This window comes from Ambystoma mexicanum, chromosome 3q (genome assembly GCF_040938575.1).
Source record: "Ambystoma mexicanum isolate Mex_15411 chromosome 3q, UKY_AmexF1_1, whole genome shotgun sequence".
Lineage (NCBI taxonomy): Eukaryota > Metazoa > Chordata > Amphibia > Caudata > Ambystomatidae > Ambystoma > Ambystoma mexicanum.
In genome coordinates this window covers 275,558,599-275,583,729 of record NC_090926.1, presented here as the reverse complement: position 1 = coordinate 275,583,729, position 25,131 = coordinate 275,558,599, and the positions used below count along the sequence as shown (strand labels likewise).

At 47.4% G+C, this 25,131-nt stretch overlaps 1 protein-coding gene across 2 annotated transcripts in view; it reads right to left on the bottom strand.

Moving 5' to 3' along the window:
- The window catches only part of SMARCC2 (SWI/SNF related BAF chromatin remodeling complex subunit C2), a 2,756,167-nt gene that overhangs the window by 1,416,594 nt on the left and 1,314,442 nt on the right, over window positions 1–25,131 (bottom strand). For both annotated transcript variants that reach the window (XM_069653753.1, XM_069653754.1), the window contains exon 13: window positions 21,610–21,647. In XM_069653753.1, coding sequence (XP_069509854.1) covers window positions 21,610–21,647 — 38 coding nt within the window. The remainder of the gene's footprint in view (window positions 1–21,609; window positions 21,648–25,131) is intronic.

Sequence of the window (25,131 nt, the reverse complement as noted above, 5' to 3'; positions counted from 1 at the left end):
GCTGTCAGGGAGCGATAAAGGCCAAGAGGTGCCAAAGACCATGTACACTTCAAAGTGGTCTATAGAGCATGGGTTTGTTGTTCCCATGTCTACCTCCAGACCCCGTGTCTCCTGCCAAGCATCCCCCTCACGCTGGACGGCCCCCTGCAATCCACATAAGTGTGTCTCCATTCACGAGTCTTCCTGTGTCTTGTCTGCACGACCACCGCCCCGATCCACCCCCCGCCCTATCAAAGGCAGTTCGCACCGGGGTACTTGAGCTGCTGGCAAGTGGAGCTGTCAGGGAGCGATAAAGGCCAAGAGGTGCCAAAGACCATGTACACTTCAAAGTGGTCTATAGAGCATGGGTTTGTTGTTCCCATGTCTACCTCCAGACCCCGTGTCTCCTGCCAAGCATCCCCCTCACGCTGGACGGCCCCCTGCAATCCACATAAGTGTGTCTCCATTCACGAGTCTTCCTGTGTCTTGTCTGCACGACCACCGCCCCGATCCACCCCCCGCCCTATCAAAGGCAGTTCGCACCGGGGTACTTGAGCTGCTGGCAAGTGGAGCTGTCAGGGAGCGATAAAGGCCAAGAGGTGCCAAAGACCATGTACACTTCAAAGTGGTCTATAGAGCATGGGTTTGTTGTTCCCATGTCTACCTCCAGACCCCGTGTCTCCTGCCAAGCATCCCCCTCACGCTGGACGGCCCCCTGCAATCCACATAAGTGTGTCTCCATTCACGAGTCTTCCTGTGTCTTGTCTGCACGACCACCGCCCCGATCCACCCCCCGCCCTATCAAAGGCAGTTCGCACCGGGGTACTTGAGCTGCTGGCAAGTGGAGCTGTCAGGGAGCGATAAAGGCCAAGAGGTGCCAAAGACCATGTACACTTCAAAGTGGTCTATAGAGCATGGGTTTGTTGTTCCCATGTCTACCTCCAGACCCCGTGTCTCCTGCCAAGCATCCCCCTCACGCTGGACGGCCCCCTGCAATCCACATAATGCCACGACATATACACGTCATTCATTCACAAACACACCCCTGGTTCGAATTCTTTATAACCCACCTCATATTTCTAATGAGAACTTCTTTGCGCTTTGCTAGTCAACCCGTGAAGGTGCTGGTTATCTGCTCTTCGTCTCTGTGAACTTCCGTGACCACTTTGAGCAAACTCGTCAGTTTGCAACCTGTGAACTGCTCCCTGTTCTACGACAAGAAACTACTCTGATCCCTGCATCTAACTGTTTGTTCGTCAAGGTAAGTCCATGTACCATAATCATTTTGCGTCCAATTTTTTAATTTATATCTATTTGCTAGTAGTCATCAAATTGCATCCATGTTTTCTTTTCGTTCACGACAGTACATGCAAGGAACTAGTCACATGTTCTGAGTTTAGTCAAATTACTTTTTCTATTTTTTGAAAGTTATTGAAATACTTATCCGCATGTGAATAACGTGTATAGTTCCAAGAACCAAAACGGACCTTGCATTGAACCTTTTATGTGTCATTTACTGTTTTAATACATTGGTATTCATAGAGAATTGTTGATCTTTACTTTTCAGAACTTTCCATAATGCCTGCCTGTTCCATTGGCGGTTGCCCTTCGAAGACCCATAACAAATCTGAAGGTACTATAATGCATGTTTTCCCTAAGACAATAGATCAGATAAGAGAATGGGTCCGATATTGCGGATATCCAGCCTCTGAGATAGAAAGTAGAGTCCTAGAAGTCTTTGCGGACAAGAGGGGTGATCGATACCGCATCTGCAGCAGGCACTTTAGCCCAGACATGTACTCCACATCATTGCTAATAAGGACGAAAACACCGCGAGCGAGGCGAAAATTGCTCTCAACCGCTATTCCCACTCTATTCGTCCACATCCCTCCACTGGTGAGTCAAGTTTACGTATTTATCTCTCGGCATTGCGGTAGTGTGTAGCATTAGCTAACAATAATTTCCCCATTTATGTATCCACTCAATATGAAGGCTGAAGATTCTCCATCCGTGTCGTTATTGCAGTCATCAGCCACTTCAAGCGCCTATCGGGTAATCTTACTTAGCTATTCTGACACTGACTTGTTTTAGGCATGTAAATCAATAGTTTTAATTGATCGTGTAATTATTTTACCTAATGGTACACCACAGTACTCGTCCTCTAGTCTTTGTTTTCAGTTATAATTATTGTTACCCAAAATAATGCAAGTACTGTCTTTCAGGGAGATGCTGAGGAGTCCAACGCATTGACGACAACCGTAGATGTCACTCAGATGCTCGAGGTACGTTTCCGGACAGTTCCATCGATGGAGATCATCAGATCTTGCATTCTTGTAGCGTGATTGTTACACACAATGTTTCTTTCGTTTTTAGCCATTGGTATGTCCTTCTGTCGTCGCCCTCCTATGTGTCTTCTTTTTTCAATATTGTGTTCATTACTAATGAAAGTCCTATGTTTCAGGGAGTCGATGGAGCATTAGTCCAAGAGGAAGGGGGAGCATGCAGTTACGGGTCGGCGCAACAGCTTGCAGAAGTGTGCACCGCAGTTACAGCGTCCCTTGATGTTCTTATGCATTTCGAGGTATGGATACTGACAGATCAATCATGCGAGATCAAATGACGTGATTACATCCGCTATACTTCCTTCTTTATTAACGCAAGTACTATGTTTCAGGGAGCTGACGGAGCTTCTTCAACAAGAACATCACCCCTAGTAGTTGATGCAGATCTCTGGGTGGTGACACTTCCAACGATGGAGCAAATCGAATCATATTTAGATATCCATTATTTATTTTAGACAACTGATCATTTGTGCAGGTCTATTTAGATGAGCCGTTGACGCCTGCAGAAAGTTTATGTTCTTTTAAACAAAATAGAAAACCATACTAATGCAATTACTGTGTTTCAGGGAGTTGCTGAAGCGTCATCTTCAATAATATCATCAATGGAAGTCTATGCGGAGCCCGAGGTATGGATCTTGACAGTTCAATCTAACTAGATCAACAATGCGTGAACTATTGTCGTTTGAATGTTCTACACAATGCGTTCATTCGTGTTTTGCTATTGAGATGTACGTATGGGTATTGGTCCCCAAGTACATTTTGTGTTTTCAATATTATTATACATACTAATGAAAGTTCTATGTTTCAGCGAGTCGATGGAGCCTCAGTGAGTGATGGATGTGCTTATCATGAAAGTATAGTCGTTGCAGCGCGAGAGGAAGTGGAGACATGCACACACGAGTCGGAGCAACAGCGTCCAGATGTTGAAGTTCGAGGAAAGAAAGTTTCAAAGAAAAGAAAGCAAAAGAAGGTTAGTGTCCTGTTCACTATATTATGTTGTCTTTCACTGTCAATAGTTCAATACTGTAAGTTGTGTTTAAACTGAACATCCCTTTTCTAATCTGTCCTCTAGTTGCGAGTGGGTGTAAGAACTAGATCTACACAGACAGTGAAGCGAACGAGAGATGTTGCTTGTCAAACCTTTTGGCAGGGACTTGAGACTGGAGATGCATCGTGCCAATGGGAAGAATATGAAGTGATTGACAACGGAGCTATACCACCACCAGCCATTGATAGTGAATGTCCTCCTGGTAGTTTGGATGCAGTCGTAGATCAATTCACAGAATCCACACCCGCAAAAAATAAGAGCACGCGAAAGTTGAAGACATTGTTTTTTTCTCCCATCTCCGGACAAGGAACAGATGTTGCAATGGAAGAGAATGAAGTGGACGACAATGAAACACCATCAATATCACTCAGCATAGCGGAAGACGATATCAGAGATTGTACCTTTCATGCGAGTGACATGTCCTCAACGTTACAGGCCGAACCAGCTGGGATGCAGAGTGACAGTATAAGGAAAGAGGCCAAATTCATTGTATTCGATAGCTGTTTGATGGATATTATTATGATGATGAAATGTGGGCATTGGGTTGGTGGGGAAGTATGTGGGGAGCCATTGATTAATGTGACTCGTGCAATTCGAGGCACTAACCTTAAAATACATGCCACCTGTACACAATATCATCCGTTCGCATGGTCTGCACAACCCATGCTGGGGCAACTGCCAGCAGGCAATCTACTTTGTGCAGCGGCCGCACTTTTTAGTGGTTCAAGTTTTAAAAAGTTACAGTATTTCTTTCAGTTTGTGGGAATCCATTTCATTGCGAAAAGTCAGTTCTACAAATACCAAACCGATTATCTATTTCCAGCCATCAGCGAAGCTTGGAGAATGGAAAAAATGTCAATGGAAAGTACATTCGCGGGCAAACGCTTCAGGCTAGCCGGTGATGGACAATGCGACAGTCCAGGATTTTCAGCCAAGTACTGCACCTACCACTTTCAGGACATGGAAAGTAAGAAAATTGTGAGTTCGGTGGTCGTGCAGGTGTCACAAAGTACATCCTCAGTGGCCATGGAGAAAGTTGGCTTTGTAGCATCATTGCAAGAACTACAATCGCGGGGAATGGTGATCGACCTGATAGCCACGGACAGACACGTTTCAATTGCCAAGACAATGAGAGAACAGTACAAAAATATAAATCACCAATTTGACGTATGGCATCTTGCAAAAACAATCAATAAAAAATTGTCGGCTGCAGGAAAAAAAAAAGGTATGCAAGGTATTTCACAGTGGTCCAAGTCAATCAGCAACCATCTTTGGTGGAGCTCAAAAACATGTGAAGGGTCGTTGGAAATTCTACTGGAAAAATGGCGGTCAGTAATGTTGCACTGTAGCAACGTACATCAATGGTCGACAAATGAGCATTTCCACAAATGTGAACATGGCCATTTGTCCACAGAGGAGGCACGGAAGAAGAAGTGGTTGATTCCTTCATCACCCACTCACAAGGCCATTGAAAAGATTGTATTTGATAAAACTATAACAAGAGATTTGAGGGGACTCACGGAATTCTGCCACACAGGAGATTTGGAGGTGTTCCACAATATGTGCCTAAAGTACAGGCCCAAAAGATTGCATTTTGGCATGGAAGGCATGATAAATCGGACTCTTCTAGCGGTCTTGGCACATAACCATAATGTTGGCCGTCAACAAAGTAGGACGACCGGAACTTTAGGGACGCTTCGCTACAATAAGGCCTTCACTAAAAGAAGTAAACAATGGGTGATCAAACCAGTGTTTGAGGATATGCAATATGAGTTTATTGAGAGACTTATCGTAGATGTCCTCGATAGGCACATACATGGAGTGGTGAACGAACCTATGCAGGGGACAACTGCATTGCCACCCAACATTGCCTCTGTTCCATGTCCACCTAAAGCAGAGCTCATTGAGAAATACACATCACGGTTTAAATGATTGTAATTCGATTGTCTGTTCTCTCGAGTCTCCTCATGTTGCAGGCCCATTGCAATTAAACCAAACAGTAATATAAATCATTTTTACAAAAATTATAGAATGTTTCCGTATTACAAACACATGGCCGACCCATAGGGACAATAAAAAAAAAGGCACGCAGACAAGATGCCCTTACACTAACTGGAGCTAACTAGAAATGTGTGCTCGCTCAAAGTGAAGGTCAGCTGCTTTGATGTTTTGCTCGGGTGGCGGAACGGCCCACGACCCAATATAAGGTTCTATTGTGATTTGACCTTGACAGGCCGGGACCATCCTGAAAGACTAAGAAAAGATAATGAATAAAATTTCAGAAACGAAACGATGAGCCACGTTCATTAGAAGAAGTAACGTCGGCAAAGAAGGAGTGGTGTTTCGGGTCTGCCCTACACAGAGACACAATGGAAAATGCAAATATAATGTAAGTAACTTTTGATGAGTTTATACCGCAATTTCATTACTATACAGTGGCTTTAAAGACGGGTTCAGTTGTACTTGTTCGTTCTATGTGGCATAGTGTTTTCTACCGCGCACTATCTGGAGGAGAACCATCTTCTTTTACTGAAGCACCTCAAAACCTTCCTCTTTGCTTCTGCTTTCTCTCTCCCTCTCCCCTGCTACAACTGGTCCACTGTCTGCGACCTCGGTCCTGGGCCCTTCCACTCTCCACCTGCACTGCCTCCCTGTCAACCCCTGCACTGGGGGACTGTCTCAGTATCCTACAGCCCCCCCTTCCCAGCACTTGTTCTGCACTTACCTTGCACTTGCCACCAGCTGGCCCTATTTATTTATTATTTTATGCTACTTACCTTGTACTCCACTCCCCCCCCTCCATGCCTCGCCACGCCTTTAAACACTTGTGTACACCCAGTAGCGCTGTCCTCGCTATGAAATGAATAATTTTAATAAGGATCTGATGGTGAGACTAATTTCATTTTTTATGTTTTTAGGTACATCATTCACTACTGTCTGTGTCACGAGTACCAGACACCGGCGGACGGCTTCTACAGCCGCCAGTTGCTTCTCCGCGTGAACAACGTTACCACCCTGACCATTTTATGGGACGATCGCCAAGTACAAGTATGCCCTTACGCGGTACTAACGGTTAGATGCAACATACCTACCGTTGTGGTGGCCTAGTGCCTCGTTGTTGGAACAGCCATGCGATTATCAGTGCGACAGAAGAGCTTATTTTTATCGTAAACCAACACCCTGTGTACTGCACACGAACATCGCTTCCCTCAAGACGAACTAATTTGGATCGAGAGCAAATAAAAATGCAAATCGCTGAATATTCTCTAAACATTTGATGTCCAATAAACGTACTTTGCCAAATGTACAATCTTGCCGTTTGCTTTTAAACCACGGTTTCACATTCCGAATTGTGGTGCTGTATTGTGAGATGCTCTAAGACCCTGTGTACAGCAAAGGACCATCGCGTTCCTCAATACGAACTTTTTGGAACATGAGCAAATAAAAATGCAAATCGCTGAATATTCTCTAAACATTTGATGTCAAATAAATGTACTTTACCACATTTACAATCTTGCGGTTTGATTTCAAAGTACAGTTTCATATTCCGAATTGTGGTGCGCTGTATTGTGAGCTGATCTGTGTTGATTTCCGGGGTCTGTGTGGAGTCGCGTAGAAGACGCCTGGGCGCGTTTGCCTACGCAGCACAGTCACGTCACGGATAGAGGCGGGGAATATGAATGTTTTGATAAAGTCTGTTTCAGGGGCGGGGGATTTGATTTAGTGCCGCAAAGGCAGGTGAGCCAGGTCGATGCGGCGGAATGATAGGATTATCACAAAATGGAGGCTGATTTCGAGTGCGATAAGGGGCGAAAAGTCGGGTAAGGTCCATAGGAAAGTTTCCTACGATCTACCGATTTATGCTTACAAACACATGGCCGACCCGTAGGGACAATAAAAAAAAAGTCCCGGAACTATCCTTTAACAGGGTTAGATCCCTCAGCTGCAGTTCTGTGGTCTGTAGTTGTTCTCCTCCTAGCGCTTTCTTATCTCAAATAATCATCAGGGAGGCTGTTAAGCAGGTGTGTCTAATTGGACTCAAAGGATTCTGGTAGCTGTAGTGAAAAAAGTTTTTTTCTGTTCAGGTTGCCAGCAACCGACACCCCTCCAAAGCACAAGTCCTTCCCAAATTTGGGGGAGGGGAGAGAACCATCTTTATGATTCTCCAAAGTGGGGCACAGTCAACCCGTGGCGCTGCCTCTGGAGCCCGGGACTCCCATAGCATTCAGTACAAAAAAGAAGCTACCAGAATCCTTTGAGTCTAATTAGACACATGCTCAACAGCCTCCCTGATTATTATTTGAGATAAGAAAGCGCTAGGAGGAGAACAACTAGAGACCACAGAACTGCAGCTGAGGGATCTAACCCTGTTAATACTGAGTACCTGATTTGCAGCAAGGGATCTAACCCTGTTAATACTGAGTACCTGATTTTCAGCAGAAGGGATCTAACCCTGTGAATATTTGTCCATTTTGGGATCTGACCCAGCTACTTATTTTTTGCAACAGGTTTAATTGACCAGGACCGGGAGTGCGCGCCTCACCCACCTTCTTTTTTGTATTGAATGCTATGGGAGTCCCGGGCTCCAGAGGCAGCGCCACGGGGTGCCTGTGCCCCACTTTGGAGAATCATAAAGATGGTTCTCTCCCCTCCCCCAAATTTGGGAAGGACTTGTGCTTTGGAGGGGTGTCGGTTGCTGGTCACCTGAACTGAAAGAATCTTTTTCACTACAGCTACCAGAATCCTTTGAGTCTAATTAGACACACATGCTCAACAGCCTCCCTGATGATTATTTGAGATAAGAAAGCGCTAGGAGGAGAACAACTACAGACCACAGAACTGCAGCTGAGGGATCTAACCCTGTTAATACTGAGTACCTGATTTGCAGCAAGGGATCTAACCCTGTTAATACTGAGTACCTGATTTGCAGCAGAAGGGATCTAACCCTGTGAATATTTGTCCATTTTGGGATCTGACCCAGCTACTTATTTTTTGCAACAGGTTTAATTGACCAGGACCGGGAGTGCGCGCCTCACCCACCTTCTTTTTTGAATTGAATACTATGGGAGTCCCGGGCTCCAGAGGCAGCGCCACGGGGTGCCTGTGCCCCACTTTGGAGAATCATAAAGATGGTTCTCTCCCCTCCCCCAAATTTGGGAAGGACTTGTGCTTTGGAGGGGTGTCGGTTGCTGGTCACCTGAACTGAAAGAATCTTTTTCACTACAGCTACCAGAATCCTTTGAGTCTAATTAGACACACATGCTCAACAGCCTCCCTGATGATTATTTGAGATAAGAAAGCGCTAGGAGGAGAACATCTACAGACCACAGAACTGCAGCTGAGGGACCTAACCCTGTTAATACTGAGTACCTGATTTGCAGCAAGGGATCTAACCCTGTTAATACTGAGTACCTGATTTGCAGCAGAAGGGATCTAACCCTGTGAATATTTGTCCATTTTGGGATCTGACCCAGCTACTTATTTTTTGCAACAGGTTTAATTGACCAGGACCAGGAGTGCGCGCCTCACCCACCTTCTTTTTTGTATTGAATGCTATGGGAGTCCCGGGTTCCAGAGGCCGCGCCACGGGGTGCCTGTGCCCCACTTTGGAGAATCATAAAGATGGTTCTCTCCCCTCCCCCAAATTTGGGAAGGACTTGTGCTTTGGAGGGGTGTCGGTTGCTGGTCACCTGAACTGAAAGAATCACTTTCACTACAGCTACCAGAATCCTTTGAGTCTAATTAGACACACATGCTCAACAGCCTCCCTGATGATTATTTGAGATAAGAAAGCGCTAGGAGGAGAACATCTACAGACCACAGAACTGCAGCTGAGGGATCTAACCCTGTTAATACTGAGTACCTGATTTGCAGCAAGGGATCTAACCCTGTTAATACTGAGTACCTGATTTGCAGCAGAAGGGATCTAACCCTGTGAATATTTGTCCATTTTGGGATCTGACCCAGCTACTTATTTTTTGCAACAGGTTTAATTGACCAGGACCGGGAGTGCGCGCCTCACCCACCTTCTTTTTTGTATTGAATGCTATGGGAGTCCCGGGTTCCAGAGGCAGCGCCACGGGGTGCCTGTGCCCCACTTTGGAGAATCATAAAGATGGTTCTCTCCCCTTCCCCAAATTTGGGAAGGACTTGTGCTTTGGAGGGGTGTCGGTTGCTGGTCACCTGAACTGAAAGAATCACTTTCACTACAGCTACCAGAATCCTTTGAGTCTAATTAGACACACATGCTCAACAGCCTCCCTGATGATTATTTGAGATAAGAAAGCGCTAGGAGGAGAACAACTACAGACCACAGAACTGCAGCTGAGGGATCTAACCCTGTTAATACTGAGTACCTGATTTGCAGCAGAAGGGATCTAACCCTGTGAATATTTGTCCATTTTGGGATCTGACCCAGGTACTTATTTTTTGCAACAGGTTTAATTGACCAGGACCGGGAGTGCGCGCCTCACCCACCTTCTTTTTTGTAGTAATCTAGTTATAATCCTGACCTACCCCTATTCTAAATAAATAATTTCCCTCCCTACAGTTTCCTCAGCTACACGAAAGCAACCTGCTCCCTCCAAGTGAGTGAACCGCAGTTCAAGGCGTCATTCCACAGACGTAATGTTTGAAATTGCTGAATCTCAAATCATATAAAAGTTTAAACCAGTCAAACTCATTGAAATTCGAGTTTTATTTGAAACAATGTGCCCATGCTCAATCAAATGTGTGTTTGTATGTGCATGTTTGTGTTGTAATATTATATGTGGCTGTTAAGATGTATTTTCCGAATTAGCACTGTGGACAAATTCTGAGAGGCCATCCTATTCTGGTGAACAGGGATTTATTGTTGGACCTAGGGGCTCTTACAGGAAAATACATTTGTGCTGAATTATTTGGGGCCAGTATGATGTAAGGCCTTATGAGTAAGGCCTAGGATCTTGTCTGTGATTCTATAGTTATTTAGTAAGTGATTCAGGGATTCCAGGCTAGGGGATATTGGTCCTGCCTTGAAGACCTGTCAGGCTGCCTGGTTCTGGACCAGTTGGAGTTTCTTGATAAAAATGAATAGAAAGGGTCTCACGTGGTTGTATCGGCCGTGTAGGTAGAGGTGACGTGTTCATGAGGTGGCTATTTCAGGGTAAGTAAGAAAAAAAACGATAGCCATTTTTGCTCCAATAAGGGGGCATCTTGTATACTCCAGTTGCTGGACAAATCGCTGTATCAACACTTTCCTCAGAATCTCCAGTACTATTTCACCAATCGTACTACTTTCTCTTTCATGATAAGTAGTACGATTTGTAAATAGCAAATGCTACACTAGCAGTAACTCAGAAAGAGGAAAATGAGGAGTTTTGATGTTGCAATCAGCAGCTTTACATGTAGCCTCTACTTCAAGATGGTGAACTAATACGGAGCTTATGAGGAAAGCGTGGATATGTTGATTTTTCCATTGACTGGAGTATACAAGATGCCCCCTTATTGGAGCAACAATTTCTTAACAGTATCCTTGACTGACGGGGATGAACTGATCACCTTACTCCAATTCATTAGGAATTTAAAAACCTATTGGGTCTAAATGCTGTACAGATTTAGAGAGATTTGCAGTAATGAAACACCACTCCGTAGCTTATAGATGTGATAATACTTTTGACACCTTCAAATACCTCGTCTGTTCCTCTTAATACTAAATTCAGTGGAAAACATTTTGAGCAAAATATTAGTCACCGGAGCCCAAACAGTAATATCAAAACCACACAAATATCAGTCTGGATTTTCTCTAGGCAAAAACATGGTGGTGACTGGCACCAGCAAGGAGTTTGTGATATTGGATCTCTAAATGCTAAATGGGGTATGGTACTTGAGTTGCTTGTTCTTGAATTGTCAACTCAAGATTGATTAAATAACTTGATGCTAAACCAATGGGCAGAATCCAAGCACAGCATATAATCTGAGGTGAGTAGCGCATGGAACAATATATCAGGTTTGTTTGTTGGCTCACTCGCTCATTCAATCTAGTATTGCTTTTCAGCCTAATAAATCCATTAGTCTTTCTACTTGGATGTAGTTTACTAACATGGTATTCTGCTATCAGGAAGACCTCCAGTAATATCTCTATATGGCAATTGATCTAACAAGATGTATGCATTACTGAAACAGAAAGGGTTTGATACGTTCTCCATTGTGCCTTTTTTGTAGGTGATTAAACACATCCGTTTTAACTGTTTTCTGTTGGCCACTGATGTAGGGGATTGAGGTGGCCTCTTGATAAGTCCAGTGTGTGTCCGTTGGTAACTATGTCCAGCATCCAAATGTCTGATGTAATGGAACCCTATTGACTCTTGTGTCTTTCGATCCGACCTCCCACAGGGTTGCTGTGTCAGTGGGGTTTATCCAAAGTAACTAGCTTGATTTGTTGTCTGGGGCCATAATTGAGCAAACCCCAGCATCATTCCCCTTTCTGCAGTTTACTTGGCTGAGGATTGCTAATAACTTGATGAGGTGAAGTGCATGGTGTTGAGTGATGGGAGGTATAACCTCTGCCCGACGACCATTTGAATGTGTAGATACCTACCTGAAAGGATTTAAAAGGTTTTCTATCCAGCCTTGTTGGGAGTTTATGGCTTTGCCATATCGTTGTCAGACTTTAGCCTTTTTTTTAACTCGGTGTTATTTAATTTTCCAACGTTTTACAAGCTTTGGTTAACGACAAAGAACATTTTTAGCAAGAAAGGAATATAGACAAGTGACAGGAATATTTTATTTCAAGCAGTGTCTTAAAAAAATGTATTTCCGTATTTAGGTCTTGAGCACGCCAAACATTCAAGATTTCCTGCAATTACATTTTGCTCCTTGTTCCACAACCAACCCCCAACAGAATTATATTAAGGCATTAGAAAGTGCTTCAGCAATAGGGGGTTTGTATGTGTTTGCTAGTGTGTTTTAACAATAAGTGCTGAATGATTCCCGGTTTGGTTTACATTTTGTCAATTTATCATTTTGGTAAGCAAATATTTTCTCAATAGCCCAAATTTCCCACCCATCCTTTGCCCCACCAGACTGCCAGTTGTGGACCCTCTGTTTTTTCCATGCTTGTGCTAACATTAGTTTTGCTGTATTTAAGAGTAGTGCAAATAGTGTGGATGTCATTCTGCCTAAACCGTAGACTGACTGTGTCTGTGTCTCGGAGAATTAGCCTTGAATGGTTGGGGGAGCTATATTTCAGTGATATCCCTAAACCTCGAGAGAAATCGGCTATGGAACATGCCCACTGGATGGGTCCCATTGTGCCTGTATCTAAGCATCTTCTCCAGCACAGTGTTGATTGCGAAGAGGCACATCAATTTAAACACTGGGGGCTGTAGTACCATCTCATTAGAATTGCATATGAGCATTCTATAATTGTTGTATATCTTGAGCTCTTGTGAGCACTTTCCCATATGTGAAACCAAGTGTTAAACGGCATCTCCACTTCAAGTTCCTTCTCCCCTTTCACCACATAAGGGAGTTTATTACCCTACTGTTTTCCCCCCCAAATAGTTTATAAAGCGGTGAGCTCCACCCTCTTCTGGCGTCCAACCTGAACGTTAGCTAAAGTGCAGAGGGCTCTCTTCCAGCTGCCCGAAGTGTTCTGGGGTTAGTGATTCAGTTGCGCAATTGGGTATATCTAGATCTTTCACTTTATGGTAGGCTCCTGCTTGGACTCCTCAAACAGGAGTGGGCTGTCGCACTTGTAAATGTTAGCTAATGTTTTCACTTAACATTCTTCTCATCGGTGAAGGCTTTTGTCTTGTCCCGGTGTGATTTCTAATTCACAGAAGCCAATATACTCCTCGACACAGCCCAATTGAGGTTCTTCCCCTCTGTGGAACGGAATCCTCACTGGTCTATCCGGAACGACTTAAAAAGAACTGCTGATGCAGAAGGATGCGCTACACTCATCCTCCTCAATCTATCCGCGGCCTATGACATCATTGACCACACATTACTCAGGAACAGGCTCCTCACCCTAGGCATCAAAGATTCTGCCATCAATTGGATCTCCTCATTCATTTCAAATCATTCTACTCCCACCTTTCTCGTCCACCCCTCACCCTGTCACAAAAAGGGTCCCACAAGGAGCCTCCCTTTCACCCCTTCTCTTCAACATCTAATCAGTGGTTAAGCCCACTGCTGGCTCTCATCCGCTCCCACAACCTCAACTGCAACAATTATGCAGACACCCAGATAATTTTGAAAATTCCCAAGACTCCAGCCTCTGCTCTTCCTGACCTTGCCTGCTGCCTCTTGGTTATCTACCTATAGATGACGACCAAACACATTATCCACAACCCAGGCAAATCAGAAATCCTAATATGTGTCAAAACAGCTCTCACACCCCAACCTATATCATGGCCACATGCCCTGGGAGCCCCACCTCCTGCCTCTACCTCCATTACAAATCTGTGATGCACCATGGACACAGACCTATCTCTCTCCATGCACATCAACTCTGTATCCAGAACTTGTGACTTCCACTTATGCATCCTAAAGCAAATCTTTCCCTACCTGTCCTATCCTCAAAAAGTCTCTGCAATACTGGCCATCATCACCTCCTGCCTGGACTACGCCAACTCCCTCTATCTCACTGTCCCAGCATGCCAGCTCAAAAAACTCCAATAAATCCAAAACTCAGCAGCCAGACTGCTCTTTGCCCTCTCGCCCAGAGAACATATCACCCCTGCCCACAGAGTACTAAACTATCTCCCTATCAGCCTAAGAGCAGCCTTCAAAGCCAGGTACATCACACACTGAGGCCCCCATAATACAGGACCAGAGTTATTACAGAAATACACTATCCACTACCAACCCACCAGAAGAACAAGTTACTCACTTACCTGGTAATGTTCTTTTGATGGGATGGTCCGACAACGTATTCCATATCTATGACAGTAATCACCACAGCTGTGCTGCTTCGGAAAATCTTTCGGCGTCTGCGTCCTGCGTCAATACGCCGAACTCGAGGACCTCCTCCGACATCACTGGATGTTATAAGTAGGACGCACGACACCTGTAGGCTCAGTTGTAGTTTTTTCCCAGAACGTGTGGCACCAGTCTTCTGCCAGTCTGACCACACAAAGCCTTGCAGAAACATAAGCTGCAATCGCATAAGAAATTCTGTAGCGGGGAAGGCAGGGAGGGAGCGATTTGGAATACGTCGTCGGACCATCCCATCGAAACAACGTTACCAGGTAAGAGAGTAACTTGTTATTCAAGGGGATTGGGTCCTCCGACATATTCCAATCTATGACAGACTCCCAAAGCAGTACCAATGCAAGGAGGTGGGAAAATAATTGAGAAAACAGGCCAGAATTTAGGCCAGATCCTGCCCCCGGATGGAATCGAGGAAGTAGTGACGTACAAAAGTATGTACCGAAGCCCAGGTGGCTGCATCACAGATGTTACGAATAGAACACCCCTCTGTAGGGCAGTAGAGGCAGCCATACCCCTGGTAGAATGGGCCCGTAAGCCGACCGGTGGGTCCTTACCCACCAAGCGGTAACACTCAGAGATAGCCAAAATAATCCAGTGAGACAAGGTCTGTTTTGTCACAGCTTGTCCCAAACACATTCCAGCGTAACCAATGAAGAGTTGATCGTCCACTCTGACCCGGGACATGCGTCAAATATAAAAGCTTAACTCTCTCCTAGGATCAAGCCTATGGAGCCTCTCCTCTTCCTTACCAGGATGTGGAGGAGGATAAAACGCTGGAAGAACAACCTTCTGGCCTAAATGAAATTCCGATACCACCTTCGGAAGAAAGGAAGGACAAACTCGAAGGACAACCATGTCCTTATGGAACACAGTGAAGGGTGGCTTAACTGAAAGTGTCCGTAACTCACTCACTCTGCGAGCGGAAGTGACCGCAACCAAAAATACAGTTTTAAGAGTTAATAGTCTCAAAGGGCATGAATGCAAAGGCTCAAACGAAGCACCCATCAGAAACTTGAGAACAAGGTTCAAATCCCAACCGGGCACCTGGAAAGGTTACGGAGGGAACACATTGGTGAGCCCTTTCAGAAACTGAGAAATTAAAGGAATTTTAAAATAGGAACACTCTTCAGACGAGCGCTTAAATATGGACAACGCCCCCAGGTAACCTTTAACGATACCCACTTGCAGGCCCCTGTGGGCCAAAGAAAGCAAAAAAGACAGAACTACAGGAATGTCACATGAAAAAGGATCCACATTCTTAACACTGCACCAGTCGCAGAACTTACGCCAACGGCAACGGTACATGGACTTTGTTGCTGGCCGTCTGGCCGAGAGCAACACCTCCATCACGTCTTCAGGGAGGTCCCAATCCTTATACCTCAACCTTTCAGAAACCAAGCGTGAAGGTTGAGGGATCTGACCTCTGGATGGAGAACCTGACCCCCCTCCCGTGAGAGCAGATCGTCTCGGTAGGGAAGACGACGTGGAGGGCAGATGGACAAGTCGAGAAGGTCCGGGTACCACGTCCTCCGGGCCCACGCCGGAGCAATGAGGATCATCCGGGAACCGAACCTCCGTAACCTCTGCAGCACTTGCGGAATGACAGGGACTGGAGGAAACGCATACAGCAGTGGGCATGACCACTGCACCACAAATGCGTCTCCTAAGGCTCCTTTCAGAGGAAATTCCCGCGAGCAGAACCTCTCGCACTTCTGGTTGACACTAGAGGCGAAGAGATCCACTTGAGGGGTCCCCCAAAGGGCGAAGATCTCCAGGAGAATCTCCTGAGCCAACTCCCACTAGTGAGAGATCACGCTCTGCCTGCTCAGAGCGTCCGCTGTCTCGTTTTCGTCTCCGGCCAGATGAACTGCCGAGATTGAAACTTCCTGCTGGATTGCCCAGAACCAGAGCTGCATCGCCTCCCTGCACAGAGGAAGTGACCCTGCCCGCCCCTTTTTGTTGAGGTAGTGCATGGCCACCCTGTTGCTGTCAGGATCAGGACATTCTTCCCTCGCACAGTCGGCAGAAAAGCCTTCAGGGCTAGCCTGAAGGCCCTCAGCTCCAACAGATTGATATGGAGTCTGGACTCCGACGGAGACCAACGACCGCTGACTGTCAACTCGTTGGCATGAGCTCCCCATCCCGTGAGGGATGAGTCCGTCACGATCGTCACCTCCGGCCAGGGTAGCCAAAACAGAGCTCCCTTTATCAGATGGTCTTCGACGGCCCACCACAGAAGGTCCTGGGCGACCGAGGACGGCACCTGAACAGGGTCCGACATCCTGCCGGAGGACTGAGACCACTGGAGCTTGAGTGCCCATTGCAAAGATCTCATCCACAACCTGGCCTCTGGCACCAGAAGAATGCAGGATGCAATGAGGCCGAGCAATCTCAAGAACGCGAACGCTGGGAGACTCTAGGCAAGCTGAAACTTGTGCACCATCTGCTGAATGTGATGAGCCCTCACCTGGGGAGGAAAACACTGCCCCAGGGACGTTTCAAGCACTGCTCCGATATACTGGAGCCTCTGAGTTGGTGTCAAATGGGACTTCTTTAAGTTGAGGGAGAAGCCCAGCTTGTGGAGGGAGTGGCAGGTGACTGACAGATGATCCAGGACTTGCTCGGGAGAGCGCGCCCTGATCAACCAATTGTCCAGGTAGGGGTAGACATGAATCCCCCCTTTCCTGAGGTGCGCTGCCACCACTACCATGAGCTTGGTGAAAACCCTCGGGCGGAGGTCAATCCGAACGGCAGGACCCGAAACTGAAAGTGCGAGTCGCCAACCGCGAACCTCAGGTACTTCTTGTGCTTTGGATGTATCGGCACATGAAAATAAGCGTCCTTGAGGTCGAGAGACACCAACCAGTCCTGAAGTTGAAGGGCCTGGAGGACTTGAGAGAGAGTAACCATCTTGAACTTGTCCTTCCTGAGGAGTTTGTTCAAACCGCGCAAGTCCATGATGGGTCTCAATCCCCCCGTCTTTCTTGGAAATCAAAAAATAAGGGGAATACCATCCCTTGTTCCCCTCGCTACAGGCACCAGTTCTATGGCGCCTTTCTCCAGCAGGGATTGAATTTCCTGCGCAAGGAGCGGATCCGGACTCTTCAAAGAGAGATTCCCCAGTGGATCGTCTTGAGGCTTCTGCCGGAAAGGAAGACAGTAGCCATGGGTTATGATCTCCAGAACCCACACATCTGAAGTAATGGCGCGCCACTCTGCAAGATGCTGCGCTATCCTTCCCTCAACCGGCGAACCATGGGACATGGCCTCATGACTGAGCCGAAGCGGCTGTGGCGTTGCCTGAGGGCAAAGAGGCAACAGTCCGAGCGGCCTTGGCACCTCGAGTACCTTGTTTTCCACCTCTGGCACTCCTACGGTGGCCCCTTTGACTGGCAGCTCCTCTCGCTTTACCAAAGGATGAGCAATAACGAAAGGAACCTCCCCTCCATTGCTGTCCCTTCGGACGAAAAGGCAGAGGTTGTCGAACAGCAGCGCCCAACGACTTCGCTGCGGCTTTTGAGGTCTGCAACCTCTCAAGGCTCTCGTCAGCCCTGCTGCCAAAAAGATGTTCCCCGTCAAAGGGTATGTTGAGGAGCCAGGCCTGCACATCAGGCGCAAACACCGACTTCCGCAACCATGCAAACCTGCGTATCACGGTACTCGCCGCCATGGACCGGCTGACACAATCTGCCATGTCCAAACCCTACTGAACGGCCTCACAAATGGCATCCTTGCCATTCTGAACCATGGCAAGGAAACTATCCCGTTCGTCCCCTTCGGGAATATGTTCAGCCGCTAAGGAAACACAGTTCCACAGAGTGTGCGTGAAACGTGACAAGGCACATACAGAGTTGGCCGCCTGAAGCGCCATACCCCCTGAAGAAAACACTTTCTTCACCCAGCCGTCAAAGCGCTTGTCGTCCCTATCAGGAGGGATGGTAGAATACGACGCCTGCTGTGCCGGGGCCGCCTGCACCACCAAACTCTCCGTGGGGTGCTTGGACAAGTAGCAAGGGTCGCTACTGGCTGGGCAGTATTTTCGCAGCAAGACTTGCCCACTACCGGGAGACTCTCCGGAGCAGTCCAAGCCGCCGCCACCCTCCTCTGTAGAGCCATATGAAACGGCAGTACTGGGTCAGTTGGTGGACCAAGGTCGAGGATATCCATAAGGTCATCCTGAAGAAACTCCCCCGGGGGAGCAGACCATCCCAAGTACTCAGTGACCCTCGACATAAGGCATCGGTACGAGGAGTCGGCATGAGTGCCAGGCTCAGGCCTACAAAACTCCACCTCCGGAGAGGTGTCCAGCCCACTAGCATCGTGCAGGGACTGCCTCAGGTCCTCAAATTGGCTATGGCCCGAGAGAATCTCGTCTGGCACCGTATTAGGAACCATGCCATCATCAGAGCCCTCATCCACCTCTGAAATAAACTCAAGATGGCGGTAAGAAGGCACCGAATGTGAACCAAAGCCATGCTTGACCTTGGCCAGAGCCTTTCCAGGGGGTTGCACCGAGCCTCTGGGTACCCCCGTCGACACAGCCTCAAAAGGCGTTGAGGGCATCGAGTGAATCGGCGTCGACACAGGCCTCGAGGCCGGAGCCCCGAGCGTGTCCTTCGACAGCCTGGGAGCCGATGGCGCCGACGACTTCTTCGGAGGCGGGGCCTCGAAAGAGTCCGTCGACCTCAGCTCCACCGGTGTCTACGTCTTCCTCGAAGACAACACAGGTTCACACAGTCTCGAGCGCGTCGAGGACCGGGACCTGGACCGGGCATGAGGAGACCGATTCCCCTTGTCCGAGCGGGACCTCTCCCGTGAATCGTGGCGACCACCTGGGCCTGAAGGCGTGCAAGTGGTGTCTCTCAACCGATCACGACCGACCCCACTCGGAGGCGCGGACGGACCGGTGCCCTGCGATTCAAAAATCGCTAACATTTTCTTCCCGAGGGAAGCCCATTCCTCCGGCATCGCCTGCTTGGTAGGGTAAGCGACCCGCCGACGGGCAGAGTCCTCGGAAGAGGACAGGGAAGGCGACTGATGGCGGCGCTTCCGGGCGTGCTTCAAAGAGGCAGAGTAGTGGCGGGACCGACTCCGGGACCGAGACCAACTGGACTTCTGACGATGACGCAGAGAGTTGCCTCTCGAATCGTCCGTCGAAAGCCCCGCAGACCTCGACTTCCGTGGCTTAGACACCTTACCTACCGATAACTTCTTCTTGCGCTCCCGCAAGGCTTTAGACGTGACTGACTGGCAGTCGACACAGTCATCTGTGTCATGGGCCTCCCTGAGGCACCAGAGGCAGGCATCGTGCGAGTCCGTAACCGACATCTTGGACCCACAGTCGCTGCACTTCTTAAAGCCCGGACGCGGTGTGGAAGACGAGGTAGACATCTTCACAAAGAAAGACTTCACAAAACGAAACAGTTTCTAAGAACCGAGAAACAACAAACTCCAAAGAGTCGAGGCGTGCCGAGATTCCCGAAGCGAACACGTTCGCGGAAAAAACGGAACAGAGGCTACGGGCGTTGTGCGTCCTACTTATAACATCCAGTGACGTTGGCCGTCGGAGGAGGTCTTCGAGGGTGGCGTATCGACGTCATTGACGCAGGACGCAGACGCCGAAAGATTTTCCGAAGCAGCACAGCTGTGGTGATTACTGTCATAGATATGGAATACGTCGGAGGACCCAATCCCCTCGAAACCTCTGATTGGGCTAAGCTCCCCTCCTGACTATTCGCCCGTACCACTACATTAGAGTGGCAGCTCAGCCTTCTCTATCCTAGCTCCCACCACACTTTTCCTCTGCACATCCGCCACATCGGGGACTACCTGTCCTTCAAAAATTCCCTCAAAACCTAGCTATTTGCAGCATTATCCTGAAACCCATCCCTAACCTTCCAATTACCAATCAAAGCATTTGAACATTCCCCACCAGGCGGCGACGGCTGTTTTCGCAGCGCCCCCTAATTTGCCGCACCGGGCGGCTCAGACCGTTATTGAGGCAGCCCGGACCTCACAAAATATTCATACACCAATCATGACCTTGGTTCCCACAAGCACCACCAGCTGGAAACACAGGCCTTCATCTTGCTTTTCACACTACGAAATGTCAAAGGATTGATTAGTCACGGCACCGGGCACGTACAGAGACAACAGGCAAATCGCAGTGAAAGTGGTTGAGATAGAACCACCACACTCGGATAGGTTGGGAGGTACAGTGGTGCATTATCATGGGAGGAATTGTGTGCCGTGGCCCTGTCTCATGCCAGAAGGCCAGTTGGAGGTTTCTTGTGCATTAATCCTTCAAGGCAATCAAGAACTAGTGCGTTATCGGGCTGGAGGGATAGGCGGGTATCCTGCCTGGGTGTACTATAGGGTTGGCTTCCGATGGAAAAGGTAACGATTGTTAAGGCTTAGTATACACACAATATCTGGGAAGATTTGCCATGCTCTCCACCTGGAAGAAACTTTAAGTAGGGCACAGGCTCCTCTAGTTGCAATTTGTGAAGCACATCCTCTCACTGTCAATAACCGTTTTATCACAGCCGCAAGAATCGACAGAGGAAGGTACAACAAATCTCTGCCCAATCTGCTAGGTACATATAACGTACCACTCCGTTGGACACTAGCCGCAGACATGGCTACCTGCACACATCAGAATACAGAAACGACTGTGACAAATTTGTTGTTGTCTACTTACACCAGACTACGCCTCAACACCTCTGGCATCAGTATGCAGCAAAGAGCTACGACGAATTCAGGCACGCTGGACACATAGCGAGTCTCTAGCAATCACGCCATCTCCTGACTTCTCTCAGCACCCATCCACATGCCTCATGGGTTGCTTCTTATCGTAGACTGGCCAGCCCTGCTAAGCCTTATTTGGCCAAATGCACACATGCATTCTAATCCTACTCGGTGATGTACAACACTCTGGACTTCGGTCCCCGAGGGCGTTCCCACCACCAGCACATTGAGACTATAATAATGGTAAAAGGCACTATATAAATTACAACCACTATACAATACAATCTGGTTGTACACAAAACACAGCAAGAGGAGGCATAGCAATTCTAATATAAAAATCATACCCAAAGCTAACCATACAACATTCGCCTTTACAACACTCCAAAACAAAGAAACAGGTAGGCTTCTGGTCATTGGGCTCCCAATTCCTGGAACCCATTGTGCTTGCCTTGGATGGGTTAGGACAACCATTCTTTTGACCCTCTCCCAAAAGGCAGAACAACCCGTTAGTCTCACCTTGGGCACCAGTTCCGTTGTCTCATCTTCTGGCTCATCTGAAAGAAAAATACTTTGTTGAGATTGAATGGGTCTAGTGCACATGCATGCAAGTCAATAAACGCCTACCGGGTACAAGAAATAATGGGGGATCTATACTAAGTCTTTAAGAACATAAAGGTAATGGTATGATCGGCTGATTGGTACTTTGTACTACCACACTTTCATACACCCACTGAAAACATCAGGTAACCAATAGTCCTTATACTAAAGCTATCAGATAGCTATTTCTGAAACCCCACCACACCCTTTTTACTTTTACAAACCTTGTTTGTTTAACTTTATCAACTTGCCATTAACTTTAAGAACATTTGCTACTTTTTCCCCAGCTAATGACAGGTTTTGACATATCCCGTTAATACCTCCTAATAAGCTTTTCATTCATACTGCTCTTCGTTAATATAGAATGGTGCAATAACAAACAGTTTATTGTGAGTCAGCGGGCTTGCTGTGTTACAGCTAGCTTAGAATTCGGGGAAAATCTCTCAAACACAAGAGGTACTGATGGCTGGGGAAAAGAAGCTGGCTTTTAAGAAGCCGCCTTTTAAGAAACAAAATGAAATTTAGGTGGACAGTTTTTGATTATGGTAAGTGTTTAAGGTTTATGATGCATTTATCAAGGGAAGCAGGCAGCCACAAACATGTGGGTATACGGGTGGAGAAAAAACACAGGAAAGTAACTGAACAAGGTCATTCATTGTGCCCCCTTTCACTGGGACGTCCCCCGCTAGGGATGAGAACAGACACCTTCCCCCACAAAAAAAATAATTTCCTCTTTAGATTTCAAGACGTGCAGAGGAACAGCACGTGCGCTCTGCAGACCCTGCCCTCCGGTGCTACACCTCAGTCCTCTTTTCCGCGTCGATGGGAGCGGACCCATGTTTACAGTGCTAGTGGTTAAGGTTTTCATGTAATCCCACGCCCCTTAGCATTCTGTGATGATTCCTGTGGAGTCATCACTGATACCCAGTTAAAGATCTCCTCCCATATGGCCAGGGGACAGCATTCACTACCTGTTCCTGACCCTGGGAGTGGTATTAAGAGGGAGGATCATGTGGGAGGAGATGGCTACCTAGGAAACGTGGTGACCGCATCTGGAGAGACACAGTATTCTTTCCTTCGCTGGGTGGAAGACCACATAATTCCTGAATTCTTAATGACTGATTGTGACTTTACAAATCCCTCCCACTGTAGGACCCAAAGAACCCTTTATGCAATAATATTCACACCTCAAATACACATAACTCACACTTAACTTCTTTTGTCTCTAATATTTTTGTCTCAAATAAAAATCCCAAACAAAATTACATTCAAAGTCTTATGAATACTATGGACTCCAACTCCCATGACGCCTGAAGTACTGAGAGGAAGAAGAGGAAGGAGGTGTTAGTATGGATTGAAAGAATCTCCAAGCCAAACACGCAGACTAGTTGTTTCAAGAGATATCAGCTATGCACAACATTTAAAAATGGCTTACACTTTCAATCAGAAGTCTGAGACAAGAGAAGCAGACCAGGCGAAGTGGGAATCAGGACCACTGGAGAAGGCAGGGACCCGGGAGCGGACCGTGCAGCTGGAGGCCAATGCTTTCATGCTATTGATTATCAGGATTTCTTACCAGAGTGGCGAGAGACCCAGAGGAGTGTGGCAGGCACCAGGGAAGAGCCACTAAAGAAGTGGCAGCAGCAACAGCAAAGCTGCCAAGGACGCTATTGGGCCGAGTAGCGACAACTTTACTGGTGGATGAATGCGGGGCAGACGGTGTTAGGCAGAAACCTGTGCAGTTCCCTTAGGGAACACTGCAAAAGATTTAAGACTACAGGTGTTTGCAGTAAACCCACTTGGTAGCAGTCTGTACCACGCAGATTTACCTGGTAGCTGTGGCTGAGCAGCCAGACTTCCCTCAAGAAGAGTTAGACAGTATGCAAAGTATACACAATAGGCACTCAGATACAATAATACAAGCAAACACTGACAAGAGCTGTGGTATCAAAGTATATAATTATTTATTTAAAAACACACGGTTTGAAACACTCCAGCACTTCTTGTTGTAAAATATTCTAAACACAGTTACTATTGTAATATGTACACCCCTTTTTCCTTATCAGATAAGTCACAGTAAAACACCACTTATTTTCATACAGAGGTGAGCGCTTAACTAGATGGCACTCCAATATGTTTGTGAGAAAGGGAGGGAAAAAGACAGAATATGGAAAGGTACACCACTCTAAGGTTCAGGAACACTGTTAGCAAGGCAGAAGAGCAAAAGTCACTGGTTAGCCAAAGTCCAAAGGCTGGGCCCACTCTTAGAGAGAGCAGAGCACAAATGCGCCCAAGATCACATAGTTACTCTAGGCTTAGAAAGTCTTGCAGAGAGTTCAAAAAGAGTTTAGAGAGGCTTAGGAAAGTTTAGCCAGGGTGTCCCAGGCTAACCCGGGTTCGAAAGCCGGGGGCTAAATCTACCCCGTACAGTCGGTAGCAAGGGAAGCCAGGCGGGACACGGTACCTTCAGTGGGAAGGATCCTCCAGCGGTGGCAGTTGTTCCTGGCAGTGGGTGCAAGTTGCGTCGTCGTCCAGGGGAAGAGAAGATCTCGACTTGGAGGAAAGATGAAGGTCGTTGCACTACCAGGGAAGAAACCAGCCGTGGAGTTTTCCGGTTAAAGGTGGTACCTTTGTTTTGCGGTCGTGGTAAAACGTGGTATCCCGGTTGCCGGGGTGCTTGGCACAGGCAAGGCGGCCACGAGGTACGTCGGGAAGGCGAAAAGACGGTGAAGGAACAAGTTACTTACCTGTAACTGTTGTTCTCCAGCATGGGTCTGGCATGGATTCACATGCTCATGAATATTCCCCGTTGTCAGGCTGGGAATCCTCGGTAAAGAAAAAACCAGTATCAGTTTCGTTTCTGATCTGTCTTTCGTAGTAATAACCAATCACTGGTCTCTGCGTCATACTGACCACAGCCAATGACTGCCCTCTACCTAAGCACCGCCTCTGGCAGCCATCTTCAGATTTGGAAGCACGTGAAGTGGCAGTATGACCAAGTGAAGAGCCGCAGAGGGGTAGGCGGGAGGGTTCGCATGTGAATCCATGCCAGACCCATGCTGGAGAACAACAGTTACAGGTAAGTAACTTGTTCCTTCTCCAGCATGGGGTCTGGCATGGATTCACATGCTCATGAATAAAGAATACATAGCAGTACACACATGCACAACCACGGGAGGTGGCAAAGGCTCAACATTAAGCATTACATCAAACTCAACATTAAGCATCTTACCTCCTCACCAGGCTCACCTCAGGCGAACAGGTTGCGCAGCACTGCTTGGCCGACCCTGTACTCCTCCCTGGAATCCCGATCGACGCAGTAGAATTTCGTGAAGGTGTGCGTCGACCTCCACGTAGCAGCCCTGCAAATGTCCAGCAGGGGCACACCAGAAAGGAACGCCGTGGTAGCTGCGATCGCTCTGGTGGAATGGGCTCTCGGAC